Below are 19,057 nucleotides of genomic sequence, written 5' to 3' on the forward strand. Positions count from 1 at the left end.
AGAAACTTCCTGTATCGAAATTCTTCACTGACACACAGTGAGCAGACACCCACTGTAGCCGGGATATTGTGACCCATTTACGTAGAGCTCTAAGTAGAACGAGGGCAAACGTGACAACAATTCACACACACTCAGAAGAGCCTTGCTGCGTGCATGCTGTTTTCGCTATGTGAATTTACATGCTCTATATTCGGCACGTTGCATGAAGTTTCTGTGCCCCGGCTGATTTCTCCCAATGTCAGACCATTGCAAATGTTAAGAGTGAACCTAAACCACTTCTGCTACTGTTGGTGGTTTGAACCATTTTGATCGCAATTCTGCTGAAGGCTGCGGTTTGTGTTTCCCAGTTAGCTGACTTGATAAAGCTCGTCTACAGCTGTGTTCTGGTCAAAATAACTTTGACAAAGGGTCATCTGGACTCGAAATATCAGTTCTTTTCTGTCCTTACAGATGCTGCCAGACCTGCTGAGATTTTCCAGCGTTTTCTCTTTTGGTTTCAGATTCCAGCATCGGCAGTAATTTGCTTTTATCCTGTGTTCTGGTCAAATTGCTGTCTGAGCTTGCAATGCGATGGAGCAGCCCAGTTTTAAAGAGAAGTCTCCGAAGATTGGAGTGTTGCTTGTATTGTCATTGATTCTTTCATTTGGTGAGTAATCAGTTTTGTTTTGTTGCTATATGGACTCGATGCTATCAATTTCCCTGTTACAAAATGTCACACCTGACTCTTAAATCTGTTCCAGAATTGCTGGCTGTAAAAGCCGCTCCCCGTCTCTCAATTGCTCAACTAGAAATGATTAACTTAACCGCAGTTGTGAACGAGCGCAATAAAGGTGAAAGCTTCCTGTCCTGATCATTGTTTAATACTTCAGAAAAGAAAGATTTGCAATTATATAGCATTGTTCTTGATCTCAAGACTCCAATGTGCTTCACATTGAATGAGGTGTAGAATGTACATAGCAAGATTCCACAAGCGGTAGCATGATATTGACTAGTAATCAGTTTCAGTGAACACGATTGCGACATAAGAATGAGTCAGGACAATGGGAAGAACTCCCTTCTTCGGCCATCCACCTGAGAGGGCAGAGTCTATTTGAAAAAAACCACACCCTCTACATTGCAGCACTCTGAGGAAGGGTGTCCTTGCTTTAGAGGGAGAGCGGCGAAGGGTTACCAGGGATGGCAGGTCTATCATATGAGGAGAGATTAAGTCGGTTAGGATTACATTAATTGGAGTTTAGAAGAGTAAGAGGGGAACTTATAGAAACTTATAAAATTTTAACAGGGTTAGACAGGGTAGATTCAGAAAGAATGTTTCCGATGGTGGGGAAGACCAGAAGTAGGGGTCATAGTTGAGTAAACCTTTTAGGACTGAGGTTAGGAGAAATTTCTTTACCCGGAGAGTGGTGAATGTGTGGAGTTCACTACCATAGAAAGTAGTTGAGGACAAAACGTTGTGTGATTTAAAGAATTAATTAGATATAGCTCTGGTTAGGGTGGGGGCTGGGGTGGGGGGGGGGGTAGGGGGTTGTAAAGGGATCAAGGGATATGGGGGGGGGGGGATCAGGATATTGAATTCGATGATCAGCCGTGATCATAATGAATGGCGGAGCAGTCTTAAAGGGCTGAATGGCCGACTCCTGCTTCTAGTTTCAATGTTTCTCCCTCAGTAGGGCACTGAGGTGACAGCTCAGATTGCATGTTCAGATCTCTTCCGTGGGATTGGAAGTCTTTACCTTTGATTCAGGTGAGAGTGCTTCTCTCTGAAGCATTGGAAAAGATCATTTGGACTATCACATTGCAGTCCAGAGACATTTCGCGTTCCATAATCTGTGCAATGGATGGCGGTGACCCTCCTGCACAATGGCGACATTACCAAATGTGTGCGATTTGTAAATAAAAACAGCAAATTCTGCAAAACACTCAATGGGTTAAGCAGTATTTGTAAAGAGGAAACCAGAATTAACATTTGAGGACCTTTTGTTAGCAGTACAATTAGAAATCCCATTCTCAGCTTTGGTATGTCTGTATTCTGCAAGAATAGAAATCAGACAGGTTCCCTTGTACTCTATTCTCGACATACCTGATTTGTTCCCATGTTCACTGTGCCCAGACCTAGGAAAATAACCCTATAACTGTCTGAGTGAGAATGGCCAATTCCTGAAATCTGGAACTAAACCTGTTGAAATAAAAGGCAATGCTGAATAGGTATAATACATCTTCAGGTTACAAGTCACACTTGTTAGGTGCAGACATATTATACATATTCAGTATTGACCTTTCAGTAATTATGTATGGATTAGGCCTCATTGAACTGGCAGTGAATTTGACACTGCAATTATTAACTGTCTTGTTTGAATAACGTTGCACATCGGATGACAAAACGGACAATTATTCTTTGTGCTGTTGTCCGACCAAAACTGACAGGAAGTTCCCACATATCATGAACAAAATTACCATATGGGGAACCATTTCTAGATTGAGATAAGATCTCTGGTTTAAGAAAGAATGCTTGTATTTATATAGTGCTGTTCATTCCTGTTTCCTACCTACTGACTCCATCCCTCTCTCGAGTAACAGTCTCAGATTAAGCCAGTCTGTTCCTGATCCTGATGTCACATTTGATCCGGAGATGACCTTCTGACCTCATATTTGTGCCATCTCTAAGACTACCAGCTTCCACCTCCGTAAGACAGCCTGACTTCACCTCTGTCTAAGCTTATCTGCTGAAACCCTCATTCCTGCCTTCATCGCCTTTAGACTTGACTATTCCAACACTCCTGACAGGTCTTCCACATTCTACCTTCTGTAAACTTGAGGTCAACTAAATCTTAGCTGTCTCGCAGCAAGTCCAGTTTTGCACTCGCTGACCTCCATTGGCACCCAGTCAATCAAAGGATGGATGTTAATATCCCTCAATGGTCTTGCCTCGCTCCATTTCCATAATCCCTTCCAGTCCCACAACCCTCCAAGATGCCTGCAGTTCAGCCTCTTGTGCATTTCTAGCTATACTTGCTCCACCATTGGTGACTATTGCCCAGGCCCCAAGCTCTGGAATTCCCTCCCTACACCTCTGTGTCTCTACCTTGCATTCTTCCTTTAAGACACTCCTTAAAACCTACCTTTTCTCTAAGCTTTTGATCAGCTGACCTGATATTTCATTGTTTTATGTAATGCTCCTGCGAAGCTCTTTTGGAGAGGTGGTGCAGACTCAATGGTCCTTCTGCACTGTAAAGATTCTATGGTTCAATTGTACGAAAGGAGCCCTAATTGTTATGGGGAGACTGGGAGGGAGCAGGGGAGGCCAAATGAAGCTGAAGAACGTGAGAAGGCTGGGGTCATGGAGGTGCTGACAAATTTGATGACAGCCTGCCAGCAGAATAGTCATGGTGGGGATGGCCAGCTTGCTCATGGCTGAGGCGCAGGTTGTAGATCAGGGCTTGTTCAGCCTCAGCTGGAGCATTGTGTCCCATTCTGCCTGCCACACTTTAGGAGAGATTCAAAGGCGTAGGAGAGAGTGCAGAAAAGATTCACGAGAATGGTTCCAAGGATGAGGAACTTCAGTTACAAAGATAGATTGGAGAAGCTAGGGCTGTTTTCCTTCGAGAAGAGAAGGCTGAGGGGAGCTTCAATAAGGCATTCAAAATCACGAGGGGTCTGGACAAGGGAAATGGTTCCCACTAATGAAAGGATCAAGAATGGAGGGCACAGCTTTAAAGTAATTGGCAAAAGGAGCCAAAGTGACAGGAAGACTGATCTTTTTGACACAGTGAGTGGTTAAGGTTTGGAATGCACTGCCTGAAAGTGTGGTGGAGGCAGGTTCAATTGAAGCATTCAGAGGGGAGTTAGACTGTTATTTGAAAAGGAACAATGTGCAGGGTTATGGGAAAAAGTGGGATAATGGCACAAAGTGAATTGTTCATTTGGAGAGTGGGTGCAGATACAATCGGCCGAATGGCCTCCCTCTGTGCCTATCAATTCTTAAGGATATAGCCTATAATCCCCAGGAACTCTCAATAGACACAACTTCCCCTGCAACTGACACTTTCACTTCTAATTTTTCTAATGACAATCATCAATGATTTCAATTACAGATTTTTTTTATTGAATTCAATTTTCCTCATCTGCTGTGGTGTGATTCAAATCTGGGTCTTTAGATAATTAGTCCAGTGACTGTACCACTAAGCCACCGTGGTATTATCACTGGACTAGTAATCCAGAGACCCAGCGTAACTGATTCCCACCACGACAGATGGTGAAATTTCAATACAATAAAAATCTGGAATTAAAAGTCTAACGATGACCAGGAGACCATTGTTGATTGTCATAAATCCATCTGGTTCACTAGCGTCGTTACCCAGTCTGGCCTCACATGAGACTCCAAACCCACAGCAATGTGGTTGACTCTTAAATGCCCTCTAAAATGGCCTATCAAATCATTCAGTTCAAGGGCAATTAGGGATGGGCAATAAATGTTGGCCCAGTCAGTGACACCCGCATCCCTTGAATGCATATTAAACAACTGGAGTTGTTAAATGGACTTGTCAAGCTAATGATTGGCAGCATGGGGTGTAGAATAAATGAGCGGCACTTTAAAATCAGATCAAATATCGAACCTCTCCTGTGTTCAAATGATCTCACCCCTACCTTGGATTAGTAGAATAATTGAGAGAAGTACTATATTACAAAATCAAGTCCATGCATGCCCACCCAGGGAAGTCAATCTAAGTGTAATCAATTCAAAGTTGAATTTAACTCTATTAAGGCAATGATCTGTACTTAATATTTATTATGTAGTTTAAAATTTAGTATGTAGGATGTAAGTGGGGAAAAATCAGGTCTAAATGAAAACAAAAAGGCCTCTGGGACTATATTACAGTATTTGTTGTTGGAATGGTAGTGTTGATGCCAGTTTATTTACTGTCTACTCATAAAGTAGGGATATACATCACTATTTTTGCCTTTATATGTTTTCAGCTGTGCCTGTTCACTACACGCATTTCAGAATTTTCTGACTTTAATCGGAAAGAGAGCACATGACAAAATGCAAATGAATGAAGTATTTATTCCTCTACTGCCACTTCCTTCCCCAACCATAACTGTCACATCAACCAATCTGCTCTTTCAATAAGCTCTCCCTGTTTCAACAGCCTCCTCCGCACAATAAAGTCATGAATTATCTCATTCTGATTTAAACAGAAATGGTCCTTTCAGATTTTGTAAGCTCTTGTAGCTGAAAAAATTCTGTGCTCTTGGTGCTGGTTGTGTAACATTGTGGTGTCAGCTCTTGGTGTAACCCACACTGAATGCCTTCTTGGTGAAGGTGTTCAGCCATTACATGCATTGGTTGGAAGGATGCAGAGTGGGGGGCCTGTTGGCTAAAATCAAGCCCAAGGTGGGGTGCAATCCCTTACCTTGTAAGCTTGAATCTTGTTTGTCTCTCCAATGGGGATCTTGAATTGGATTCAATTGGATTTTCAATTTGGCTTTTGGAGCAAGCAAGGAATGTATTTGAATCTGACCAGTCCACTCTGAGCATTGGCTTTGTAACTTTAAGAATGGGTGGCACAGTGGTTAGCACTGCTGCCTCATTGAACTAGAGACCCAGGTTCAATTCCAGCTTCGGACCACTATCTGTGTGGATTTTGCACGTTTTCCCCGTGTCTGCGTGGGATTCCTCCAGTTGCTCCGGTTTCCTCTCATAGTCCAAAGATGTGTGGGTTAGGTTGATTGACTAAATTGCCAATTAATGTCAAGGGGATTAGTAGGGTAAATATGTGGGGCTACGGGGATAGGGCCTGGGTAGGGTTGTTGTTGGTGCAGGCTCAATGGGCCAAATGACGACCTCCTGCACTGTAGGGATTCTAATGGAGTAAAAAAAAATGTTTAAAGTTTGCAGAGTGGGCAGATCAGGCGTCAGTCAATGTCTACCACTGAGGCAGACCTGCTATTTTGGGTGTCACCGCTCTAGTTGATGCCTTTTTCTTAAACGCACACAGCTGAAGCTGTGAGTAATGTGAGGGACTCCACCACCAGCATTCTTTTAAAAAGATCATGAACAAATTGTAGGTTATGTGGGGAAGATGCTGCTTGTGACTGTGAGAGTTCTAAGTACACCATTTTCTCCAAAGGAAAGATGAGTTCTCAGCAGAAAAACCACTTGAGGTTTTCCGGCAGGTCCTCCCATACCTAAACCAGGAGCTGAGTGAGTGTTCAGTGGTAGTGATTCATAAAGGAGAAGGTCACAGAACTCTGCTACCTCTCGGAGCCAGATCTGTAGCCTAAACACAGGGCAAGGTCAATGCCCTGGCCCTTAATTTCTACGTGACTGGATCCTTCCAGGCTGGAACAGGCGATATCTAGCTAACATCTCCAAATTCGACATCTATCACTGCATCAGAGAAGTGATGGAGGTTCTGGAGGCCAGGAGAGGATGGTGTCCTCTGTGAATACAGAGAGGCAGGAGGTGTAGCAAGTGGTTTCCTGGATACTGTCCTTGCTTTGTGGCAGTGTATTGCAATGCTGAGTTGGGTGGAAACAGTAAAGATTACCTACCGCTAAATGTGAAGTTGTCGTGTGGCCACACCCAGAACCCCATGCTTGTGAGTGCATGCACTCCTGGAAGCCATGGTTCATTCACCATTTGGCTGTTCCAGCAATGTGTCAGCCAGCATGACAAACCAGAGGGGGGCTGCTCTGTGTTGAATGCTATCGGCCCAACACCAGGCTAATGACTACTGTCTGCAACTCGGCCTCATATGGCCCACTCGCAAAATGAGAACCAAGCTGCCATGAAGAACTAGCAATGGTTCTGATGACTCAATCTCTCTGGAGGAGCCAGAGTGGGTACTCCAATTCCTGGTGCTCCGTTATATCCTCCAACACCTGACCATCGTGATGTTGGAGTCCTTCCTACCAAGGTTCAGCGAGAACCTCGAGAGGAAGTGGTGGAGGAGAAGGGGAAAGGAAGAAGGCAGCCGGTATGTTCAAATTCAAGATGGGCTGCCTGTGAGTGTTTCATTTGACTTCAGTTCCCATAAATAAACCCCCAGATTCCCTGTTCTTCATGGTTCTCCATTTTACTATCCATCTTGACAGAGCTACACATTCCTCTTGGCACCAATCCTGTAAGAAACAACAAAACAATCATTCCATGCAGACTTTATCCAACAAAGCATCAAATAATCTAGACAAAATTCAACCATGCACCCTTGTGCATTCTTGTGTTTGTCTTGTGGGGGCCTTTGCCTGACTTTGTGCTCCTACACAGTGCTGCTCTAGTGGCTGCAGTGTGGCTGGTGTAAAACTGCTGACTCTCAGCGGATGGTTCATGCAGGATGACCCCGAGCAACTTGGGGTGTGGGAGGCTCAGCCTCGGGTGTATGTGTGGCGGCTGCCTGGGCTGGCTGGATAACAAGATGTTCCAAAGGGACTGGCATAGTGACAGTGCTGGGTGGTGTCAACTTGAGAATGGACAGCAGATTCCTGCTCCATGGAGCCGTTGCCGCTCCTCTGGGCTGCTTCCTCAGCAATAAGAGGACAGACGGCTGTCAGAGCCTGCCAGCCCCTTTGATTACTGGCATCCGCAGCCATGATGGCCGCAGTCCAAACCTGCCTGGCACCAAGCTGGGCTTGCACCACCTCAGTCTGAGCTTTCACTGTGGCACGCAGACGTTCGGTGGCTTCTGCTTGTGCTGCAGTGAAAACTGAGGCATTGGCCAGCAAACACTACATTGTGGGCCAGGACTTTGCACTCCACAAAATGTTCACTGGGAATATAGATCAGTATATAAAGAAGAATTGTAATAAATGAATTCCATTGATGGCCAGAAAAGGAGGAAGTTTGTGTTTAATATCTTTGAACCATTTCTTGTATGTTTAGCACCACCTGTTCCATTTGTTTGTGAATTTACCATGGCAACACCCTCGACCCTTGTTCTGACATGATCCCTGGGAGCCCAGCAGTTACAAACCATAATGTTGTCAACCCTGCAGTAAATATCCCAGATCGTTGTATGAATCATAGATATCATAGAATCCCTACAGTGCAGAAGGAGGCCATTTGGCCCATCGAATCTGCACCGACTCTTACTTTTTGTAAGGTACAAAGTATCTTACCCAGGCTCACCCTTGTACTATTCCCGTAACCTCACGCATTTGCTCCACTAAGCCCCCTGACATCTTTGGACACTAAGGGGCAATTTAGCATGGCCAATCCATTTAACCTGCATGTCTTTGGACTGTGGGAGGAAACCGGAGCACCCAGAGGAAACCCCCACAGATGCAGGGAGAACGTGCAGACTTCACACAGGCCAGAATCGAACCCAGGTATCTAGCACTGAGGCAGCTGTGTTAACCACTGTGCCACAGTGCAAAAGTAATTTTAAAAGGAAATTGTGTGTGTATATTTATCATATATAGCCTATTAAAGATGGGGTCCTGCCCCAAATAGCTGCTGTACCAATTGGAGAGTTGGCAGCTCAGCAGTGCCACTGGGGGATGTGGCCATTGCTGGAGTTGCATCTGGAGGAAGAGGATAAAGTACACTGGCCCCTGGACTCCACTTACCTGGTTGTGTCAGGGTCGGTCAGACAGACCCCGGTGTTGGTTGAGGGATGTTGCCAAAGGCAGAGGGGGTACTGGTGCCACAGAATTGGCCATTGCTCCAAGCTCTTGTGCAAAGCCCTGTGCCAAATTGGAGCCAATCTCCTCCATGACCCTTGACAACAGACTTTCTGGCACCAAGTAAGTCTTGTATGGATGCCCATCAAATTTTTACTCCATGTTGTCCCAACAGTACAGCTGGTGAGTTAAATAGAACAGGACAATACTGAGAGGTGAAGAGAAACCTTGCCTCAGGAAACCAGTGACTATATTGATTATTAAGTCCAGGAATGTGAAAGAAGGAAGAGTTTGGAGGGAAATGACAAGACATCAAACCATGCCAGCGCTGTGATGCCAGACTCATAGGCACGGTGTCCTGCAAGCACTGCAGAATGTTTACTCTGCAAAAGGAACAAACAAACGTTTTGGGACAATATGCTGAAGTAAAGTTGCTAACTTTACAGATGTTAAGGAAAAAATCTTCATCCACAAGGCTATTAATGAGGTCGGGGAAGTTCAACAAGAGGGACAAAAATGTTTCCTGATTGACGGCACGATGGCACAGTGGTTAGCATTGCTGCCTCACAGTGCCAGGGATCCGGGTTCAATTTCAGCCTTGGGCACTGTATGTGTGGAATTTACACGTTCTCCCAATGTCTGCGTGGTTTTCCTCTGAGTGCTGCGGTTTCCTCCCACAGTTCAAAGATGTGCGGGTTTGGATGATTGGCCATACTAAATTAACCCTAGTGTCAGGTCAATATGAAGGATTACGGGAATGGGGCCTAGGTGGGATTAGGGTCAGTGCAGACTTGATGGGCCGAATGGTCTCTGTCTGCACTGTAGTTTATGAGTCTAGATTCTGAGATCAGTGACCCCCAAGAACACATTCTAGAATGCAGATGTTTATGTCAATGGACAAATTGCCAGATTTAAACTGGATATCAGAGCGTATGTAATGGTCTTATCAGACAAAGAGCCATGGTTATTAACACACTGCCTGAAGCTGACATAAACCCAGTTATACAGTTGAGGAGGCATCAAATTACAAGTCAAGCAAATGTTGCAGCAGTGCTCCAGTACAGGGGCAAACAGGTACTGGAAACATTATATGTTTCATAGAATCAGGAATAATCTCTTCTAAGTCAAAAAGTCTGTGTAGACCTCAATCATAAAGGTGGAGGAAGTCAATCAGCATGGACATAGGTCTGAGTTCAGAAAGGACTTTCCGATACTATTTACTGACCTGGGAAGACTTAAGACTAAATATAGCATTACTTTGCAAAAAGGTGCTAAACCTGTTCTGTTTCCCACCCAGAATGATGCTATATCCAATGATGAAATAGATCTAACTACAGCTGGAAGAGTTGATCAGGGTGGGAGTCACCTCTCTCTGGTCACTAAGCCTAAAGAGTGTTGCTCCCGAATAATTCTCGTTCCGAAACCTAATGGATCCCTTTGCATTTGTGTGGACTCGGCTCAGCTTAAGATCGTAGTGAGAGAAATGCACTCAATGTCCTCAGTGGATGTCAGCTTGATGAAGCTGTCCAACAGTACAAGGTTCACAAAATTTGATACCACTAGCAACTCTTGGCAGGTGCCGTTCAGTGAAAAATTGAAATTACAAATGACCTTCATTCAACAGATTTTTGCTCTAATTGTTTACCGTTTGGTATAACCTCGGCACCTGAAATTACTTACCGTTACACAGGACCTCAAAGCTGTGACATGTCACATGGATGACATCCTGGTCCATGGTGCATCTGCCGTGGAAGACGGCCTGAGGTTCTGAACCATCTACAAGGAGACCAGACACTTAATGAAAGTGTGAATTCTCAAAAACGTCCATTTGCTTCCTAAGCCCACATTGTTTGTAATGAGTATAATGGCACTGCTTCTACAGTGGTTAATCCCGTGTTACTGTTGTTGATGTCTCTATGTCTGCCCTTCTTAAAGAGATCCTGCTGGTACTGGTCATGCTTCCAGTCAGATACTCCAAGGGCAGACAGGAATCAACCACTGTCTTTTTGGTCATGAATACAGAGTTGTGCCCCCGTCAGAGGGTCATAATTCTCTCAGCAACACAACACACGAATCTGTGTTCAATCACTGTCAGTTCAAGATGTTACACCAGCCACTGTCCAATCAATTCCCATGTTTATTCCATAACTGTGCATCCTGTTCTTTGCTGCTCCCACAATCCTTAGCCTGATGCCCTTTTAACCATCAGGCTTTGTTGATGTCTTCAATTTGCTGGTGTCTTTATGAATATCCATCAGGTTATATACAAAGGTTTACATATAGTCTGCACTACATTGAACTTGCACATCATGATCCATGCACACCGATTTCAGGGCTATCCAATTTAGCCCCTGTATCTATAGGCCAGTTGTCTAACCACAACACAAGCTTTCCTCCATGTCACCTGATGATGAGAAACCTTCAGGTTCTCGTGTGCTATTTTCTGCCTATTAATTAATGCATTTGTGCCAAATTTTTGTCTCAACTATTTTAACAATTATCTCAGCCTGAATTTTACATTGAGGGCAGGCCTGAAGTCGGTGCAGGTGGATGTGAAACCACACCCGCTTGATATGGCATTGTTAACATGATATTAAGCTGGATGGCAAATTATTGGTCATGTAGTGTGAAATATGCTGTGTGAAAGGCTGAATGCTGCCTGGGAGGGCAGGAAGAGGGCAGGCACCAAGAAAAGGGAATGTGTGGGCTGTTGGTTCTAATGTGCTCTTTCAGGGGTACAAGTGCTGTGGACTGCAGAAACAAATCAGTGGAAGAACGGTGCCACCAGTGTCCAGGCCACAATCATACGTAGACTTCAGGTGGCACAGTGGTTAGCACTACTACCTCACAGCGCCAGGGACCTGGGTTCAATTCCCGGCTTTGCTCACTGTCTGTGTTGAGTTTGCACATTTCCCCCCGTGTCTGCGTGGGCTTCCACCCGGGTGCTCCGGTTTCCTCCCACAGTCTGAAAGATGTACTGATTAGGTGCATTTGCCATGCTAAATGCTCCCTCAGTGTAACGTACAGGCACCGGAGTGTGGCTACTGGAGGATTTTCACAATTACTTCATTGCAGTGTTAATGTAAGCTGACTTGTGACTAACAAATAATAAACTTAACTTAAATTTTTATTTGAGCCCTGACCGATTATCCCGCCCTGAATTGAGGTTTCAGCTGAAACCTAAAGGCTGCCTAGTAATCAATGTAAATATAGGTGGGCAATATAAAATCCCAGTCAATTGTGCTTTAATTAATTTAAGTTGGTTTCTTGATTGTCGACGGACGCGCTTCTGACTCGTGCCCAAAATAAGGCCCAAGGACACAATGACATCAGGACACATGCCCCATGTCCACTTGTGCGATTCTGAGGGTTGGGTTTGTGCCCAAATTTTATACTTAAAATTCTGATCCTTGTGTTATGAAATAAATAAGCTAAAACTTTTGCTGAAATAACACACAAATAGATTCATGGAATGTTACTGACAGAAGGAAGCCATTTAGCTGATTTATCCAGGTTCCATTTGAAGATCACTGTACTCTGTAATCGGCTCCCACTCAGGCAGTGCAGTCCAAACACTATTGCATTAAAAATGTTCCTTCACATCATCTCTAGTTCAATCACGTTCCATTGAAAACCATTATTCATTCACTCTAGCTTAAGGTTGCTTTTTTTTTTGGATTTGTTCAGCAACATTATTGCACATGAAGCAAATGTTTAGTGACCAGCTGTAAAACAATTGTCCGCATTGGTAATTTCACCAGAGAACTCTGTGAGCCATTTAGGGCGTGCATCTTTCTTTCTGCGTTCCATCTCAAACTGAATACGAGGTTTAAACGTTTCCTGTTATTTGGGATAAAATTCAGACTTGTTCTTTCGGAATGTTTTATTTTCACTCCGAGAAAAATGAGTTGAAATATTTTTTTGTCTTTCTATCTTGATTATAGATTCGTGTGCTGCTCAGAGAGAAGTGAAGTTACCAAAAGGACCCCTAGTCCGGGCTGAGGGGAGTCACACAACAATTCAGTGTGATGTGAGTGGCTACCAGGGGTCTTCAGAACAGAACTTCGAGTGGTCCGTCTTTCGACAGTCTGAGCCTACACTCAAAATCCAGATTATCAGCACGGTTAATTCGGATTTCTCTTATGCCGTGTATGGAAAGAGGGTGCAGAATAATGAGATCTACATAGAGAGGGTTAAAGCAGACTCGGCGCTGTTACACATCACAAAGCTGCAGAAAACAGATGAAGGGAAATATGAGTGCTTCACCCCCAACACGGATAGCTATTACTGGGGGTCCTACCATGCCATGATGAACTTAACAGGTGGGTTATTCAAACATTCTCACCTGTTCTGTTTCTGTTTTCTGGGCTTTAATATACCTGACCATCATTCTTATTGAAAGTACGCAGAAAGACGCTTGCACCCAATTGAACAGGCGACTGTGTGCAATTGCAATTTATTTAAAATGCAGCAAAAAGGTACCAGCAATCCTATCCAAATTTCAACACATCATTGTGAATCTTATCATGCACAAATAAATGCACAACTGTATACCTTTTTTGAACATAATGGAACATTATGAAATCTAATTATAGATCAGGGCACAAATATTAAGTCCTGATGAGCTCACAGATCACATTACAAAATTTACCAACATGTAGAAACACACTATTGTTAAACATACTGATTTGTTTATTTTAAAATCCAATTAAACATGACTTAATGCATCAAATACATTTCCTGCACATGCAATTTGCTTATTTATAGGTAGGCAAATGTCTTTGTGATCTGCTGGGAAGAGTGAATAGAATGGGGAACACATTCACTATCAACCAGATCAGATGTATTGTGTAATACAAAAGCATATCGTTGTTTGAAGAGATCAGCCATGATCTGATTAAATGGCGGAGTAGGCTCGAGGGGTTGAATTGGCTGCTTCTGCTGTGTTCCAAGTTATTTGTAATAATCAAATTGTTGTACTGAGCTCCAGAGATCACGAGGCTCAGTTTGTAGAATCAGAGAATGATACAATACAAAAGAAGGCCATTTGACTCCAGGCTCTTTAAAGAGTTATCCAATTAGACCCATCCTCTGCTCTTTCCTCAGAGCCCTGTAATTTGCTACTTATCAAGTATCATAGAAACCCTACAGTGTAGAAGGAGGCCATTTGGCTCATTGAGTCTGCACCGACAACAATCCCACCTATTTACCCCACTAATCCCTCTAACCTACGCATCCCGGGAGAATGGCCAATGCACCTAACCCGCACATCTTTGGACTGTTGGAAGAAACCCATGCAGACACGGGGAGAATGTGCAAACTCCACACAGACAGTGACCCAAGCTGGGAATCGAACCCAGGTCCCTGGAGCTGTGCGACAGCAGTGCTAACACTGTGCCACCGTGCCGCTCTGAAGTGTTTCTCCAATTCCCGTTAGAAAGTTATAATTGAATCTGCTTCCACCACCTTCCAAGCAGTAAATTCCAGAACATAACAACTTGTTCCAATTTTTAAAAAAGCTTATTCATGTCACCTCTGGTTCTTATTGCCAATTACCCAACTTCTCTGTCCTCTGGTAACTGATCTTCTGCCTCTGGGAATAGTTTCTCCTTAGCCTATCAAATACCTTCAAGGCTTTGAATAATTCCATCAAATCTCTCTTTAATCTATGCTGATCTAAGGAGAGAAATCTGTTTCTCCAGTCTCCCCCCGTCTGTGAAGTCTTTCATCCCTGGCACCATTCTCGCGGTTTAAATGGCATTTAAGAGAGTCCCATTGGTGTGGGACTAGGGTCACATATAGGCAGGATCATTTCAGAAAGTCAGGTTTCCTTCCCTAAAGATCATTAGTGAATCAGTTGGCTCAGCAGATACTGGCAGACTACACAAACTTCAGATGTCCTTAAGCACAAGCTAATTCTTACCCGCATCCATACACTTTGCAACAAGGGTCGCTCGATAGGTCTCAGGATAGCAGCTCACCACCATCTTCTCGGGGGCAATTGGGGATGGGCAATAAATGCAGGCCTAGCCAGCACTGCCCACATCCCATGAAAGAAGGAAAAAAATGAGAATCCCATCCTGGCTACTCCCATTCTAGCCAAAGGTTGCTGAGGACATTTGTGACTATGGATGGTCAGGTATATACATTACAACATTAGATTTGAATCCCTTGAGCCATTGGAAATGCCCAAGAGGTAGGGTATGTTAATATATTAAGATACAGTGTAACCACCTCTATCTCAAATGGATTTAAGCACAAGTCAAAATAATAGAGGGAGAGACTGTAATTCACCATAGCAACTGGTCCCATGGAGTCTTGAGGGTCATTGTGCCCCGCCAGTCAATGAGTGGGGTGAGCCATGAGAGAGCTGAGAAATCAGGTTCATGCCCGATTTCTCACCTCTCGCGATCTTACTGGCACTGGATATCCGGGAAATGGGTGCAAGGCTGAACAAATCATTTAAGTTCAATTTTAATATCTTTTAAATGGAATTAACGAGCCGGGGACAGTATCGTCCGGGCTCACTTGCCTGTGTGGCCTTGCCGGGAGAGTTTCTCTACGGCGCGCGTGACGTCTAGACCCCACCAATGGGGACCAGACGTGATCGCCTCGCCGATAGAACTGGAGGCCATTGAGGCCCCCACCCCCGGGAGATCGGGGAGAAGGGGAGGTGCTCCTTGGGCAGTACCAGCCTGGCACTGTGGCACTGCCCACCGGGCAAGGGGAGCAATCATTCCAGCGGAGGGGGGTCACGAACGGCCACGGGGCCCCCACAGTAGAGGGGGGGGTGGGGCTACCAGGCCATGGAGGCCAGCTATAGCAGCAGAGGCTGAGACCTGCACACGCATAATTGTGCCCTTTGCTGCTATCTGCTGGCTTTCTGGTGATTTAGACCCTGCCACCCCCCCCTGCCTTACAGGGAGAAATGAGATTGAGGACTTGTTTTTGCATAGAATGAATAAGATTGGACTTGTGGCCTCGCTAAAAAAATGAATCTGAAACTTTCCCGTTTTCCCGTCTGGTCTGGGCTTAGAATTATTTTGGTAGGATTGCCCCTTCAGAGTTTTATTTTTCCATGGTGTTATTCACAATGTCATATTATGAAAGCGCTGAAGGCCTGATATGTGATGAGTTGAGGTACCTTTAAAATTATGGAAATATTGCATTCTTGTATACAAAGTATGATTATCCATTGTGTATCCTGAAAAACATGCTCAAAACATATGTTCTTACAGTCATTCCCGACACGCTTAGTGTAATATCGGCACCCCAGACCCTGGATAAAGTTGAAGGTGACTCCTTGGAATTGATCTGTGAAGTATCCAAGCAAACATCACAGCACACGCATGTGGCTGTCATATGGTACCTACAGAAGGGGAATCAGAGTCTCGAGGTGATCTCTCTATCAAGAGATTTCATCCTACGCCCAGGAGAGTCATATAAGCAGAGACAGGCATCAGGAGATGTTCGACTGGATAGGATTGGAGTGACTTCATTCAAACTCTCCATCTCCAAACTGCAGATGTCAGACCAGGGAGAGTTTTATTGTGAAGGCACTGAGTGGATTCAAGACTTGGACAAATCCTGGCATGACCTGACTAATAAACGTACTGAAAGGACCACGGTGAATGTTAAAAGCATAGGTAAGACTCATAAGCACAAAATTTATACAGCTACAGTTTCACAATGTGTCTGCTTCACGCATTGTGGTGAGAAAATCATGTGCAGCATGCGACTGAATTTGTAAGATGCATTTCAGCAGTTTGCGGTGATGTTGAAAAAGACTCTTTAGCTGGAAATTCACTCTTTTTACTCTCCATACACTACAGCAAGATTTAGAAAAGGAAATATAGGCCCTCGGGTAAAGATTCTACAATCAGGTCGAAGTTTGTTCAGGTCACGTGAGAACAAAACTTTGCTTGAGGTCAGCCCCATCAGTATTATGGAGGTGAACTTCTGCCCTTGGACATGCCTCTGATTACAGGCAGCTCGGCAATCCAAGAACTCGAGTGCTGCTACAGGATTGAAGTCCTGCAGCAACTTGAAGGATTAGCCCCCTTGCTTTTGTGGGCTTTTCAAGGTAGCAAGTTCCTTCATAGGTTGACAGTACCTGGAAGAACTGTTAAAGCACAGAAAATGCCCCGAACTTTAGCTGAGGCCACATGGCAGCTGCTGGTTCCATCTGGGAGAGAATATACACTGCAGTGCAGTGGACACCACAGTCCCGAGGTGTGTGTGGCAGATTTGGAACATTCTGGTCACCGGTGTATCGTCGCAATGTTGAAGCTCGTTTTGACACTCACAACCTGGATAGTTTTTAGAATGTAAGCTGATCTTTCGGTTTGGGTACCTCAGGGACAGGCAGGGAGGATGTAAATTCGGGCTGTGAATTATTCTCCCGCCTCTCCGTGGTCTGCTCCTATTTCCAATATGATTAACCAGCAGATACTGAATATGTCCATTCAAACATAGAATCATAGCATCCCTATAGTGCAGAAGGAGGCCATTCGGCCCATTGAGTCTGCACTGACAACAATCCCACCCAGGCCCTATCCCCATGACACCATGTATTTACTCTGTTAATTCCCCCGACACTAAGGGGCAATTTATCATGGCCAATCCACCTAACCCGCACATCTTTGGACTGTGGGAGGAAACCAGAGCACCCGGAGGAACCCCACGCAGACATGGGGAGAATGTACACACAGTGACCTGAGGCTGGAATTGAACCCAGGTCCCTGGAGCTGTGAGGCAGCAGTGCTAACACTGTGCCACGTGCCGCCCCCACGGCTTTGCCTATTCAAAGAGCTTGTTAATTGTGGTAAAAGGTTTTTTTTTGTCATTAACAAAGTAAATAAAGCAAGGTGGTCGCGTGAATAATGGAGAGGGGTGGGAGACTGAAAACGTAAATTCTCCCGAGAGGTCTGGGTAATTGATTATATCCTCTGCCCAGCAACTGTAAAAATTGGAGGGGGCGGGGCAGGGGAAACAGGTTTATTTTTTCTTCGGCCCCTCGAAGGAAAGTAGGGCTTTCCTCACTGGGCTCGGAGGCTGGACCCCTGAAGCAGATGGAAATTCACTGGAAATTTGTCTGAATTATTTAAATGAGGCTGATCAGAGAAAACCAGGGATCAGCACGGGCTGTGGGTGATTCCTCCTGCGGGATTCACCCAATCTGAAAAATCCACCTGCCTATTCTGCACCTCTTGTCATAACAGCAGTGAAAAGGCGTTCAATTCAAATAAGTTAAAGTTTATTTATTAGTCACAAGTATGGCTTACATTAACACTGCAATGAAGTCATTGTGAAATTCCCCTAGTCGCCACACTCCAGCACCTGTTCGGGTCAATGCACCTAACCAGCACATCTTTCAGAACGTGGGAGGAAACCGGAGCACCCGGAGGAAACCCACTCGGACACGGAGAGAATGTGCAAACTCCACACAGACAGTGACCCAAGCTGGGAATTGAACCCGGGTTCCTGGTGCTGTGAGGCAGCAGTGATAACCACTGTGCCACCGTGCCACCCCCTACATACAAACATCCTTTGGATTTGTTTATCTATATTTTGGTTGATTGGCAACCTTTTGCTGAGTTTGAGATGGTCCAGCCATATTTCTAAAAGCTATTTTTGAGCTGGTTTTGTGTGATCCATTTGAAGGTGTCAGGAGATGACAGGGAGACACTCCATGAACAGATAAAATCAAGCATAGCGTAAAAGTTAACACTCAATGGTAACAAGGAGCAGTGTGTCATTACTGTTCAGTAAACCTGTTTGTTAAATCTTTTGGACACTTTTCCCCAGACAGATCTACCATGAAACCTCCACGTCCAAGGACAGGGATGCTTCTCTCATGGATGTCCAGACTGTAGTCAGAAAAGCATGGTATTCCAGGGTTGAATGGATTATTTAATCCAGTTTGAAAGGCACTGGGATAAACTACAGGCAGTTTTGGGAAAGAGCTTCACTGATCTCGATACTGCAGAACCTGTGTAACAGTTCTGCAGTCCACATTTCAATCAGTTCTGTAAAGTTGCTGGGATGTTTAGGAATGATAACAATGAACTACAACTTAAACAGTTCACCATAAGAGCTTCAGCAGCTCTTACACACCATGCCTGGAGCCACACTGGTGAGAACTCCCATGTTCCTAAAAAGAGGCCAACACGTCACTTCCTGTGTACAGGTCATGGCAATACATATATGAATACACATTCTACATCTTCCCCATTTAGTGGGGACAATCTATTACCCGCATGTAAAGATCAATGTTGAATACATCAACAAACTATTGAATATTTAAATTGTACGGAGCATGAGCTTAGGCCACAAAACCTGGTGCAAAGCCAAGTGTGTCCCACCCCCTGGAAGAAAACAGCACATATATACACTTAAGTCAGTACAAAGTCCTTGAGCTTGGGTTTGGTCTGCTCAG

General features: G+C 44.6%; 1 protein-coding gene across 1 annotated transcript in view; it reads left to right on the forward strand.

Moving 5' to 3' along the window:
* The first annotated feature begins 460 nt into the window (after positions 1-460).
* Positions 461-19,057, forward strand: part of LOC144506481 (immunoglobulin superfamily member 3-like) — a 48,239-nt gene continuing 29,642 nt past the window's right edge. Inside the window, exons 1-3 of the mRNA XM_078232660.1 lie at positions 461-646; positions 12,564-12,941; positions 15,858-16,265. Of these exons, the coding sequence (XP_078088786.1) occupies positions 571-646; positions 12,564-12,941; positions 15,858-16,265 (862 nt within the window). The 5' untranslated portion in view covers positions 461-570. The remainder of the gene's footprint in view (positions 647-12,563; positions 12,942-15,857; positions 16,266-19,057) is intronic.

Source organism: Mustelus asterias, chromosome 17 (assembly GCF_964213995.1).
Source record: "Mustelus asterias chromosome 17, sMusAst1.hap1.1, whole genome shotgun sequence".
NCBI lineage: Eukaryota > Metazoa > Chordata > Chondrichthyes > Carcharhiniformes > Triakidae > Mustelus > Mustelus asterias.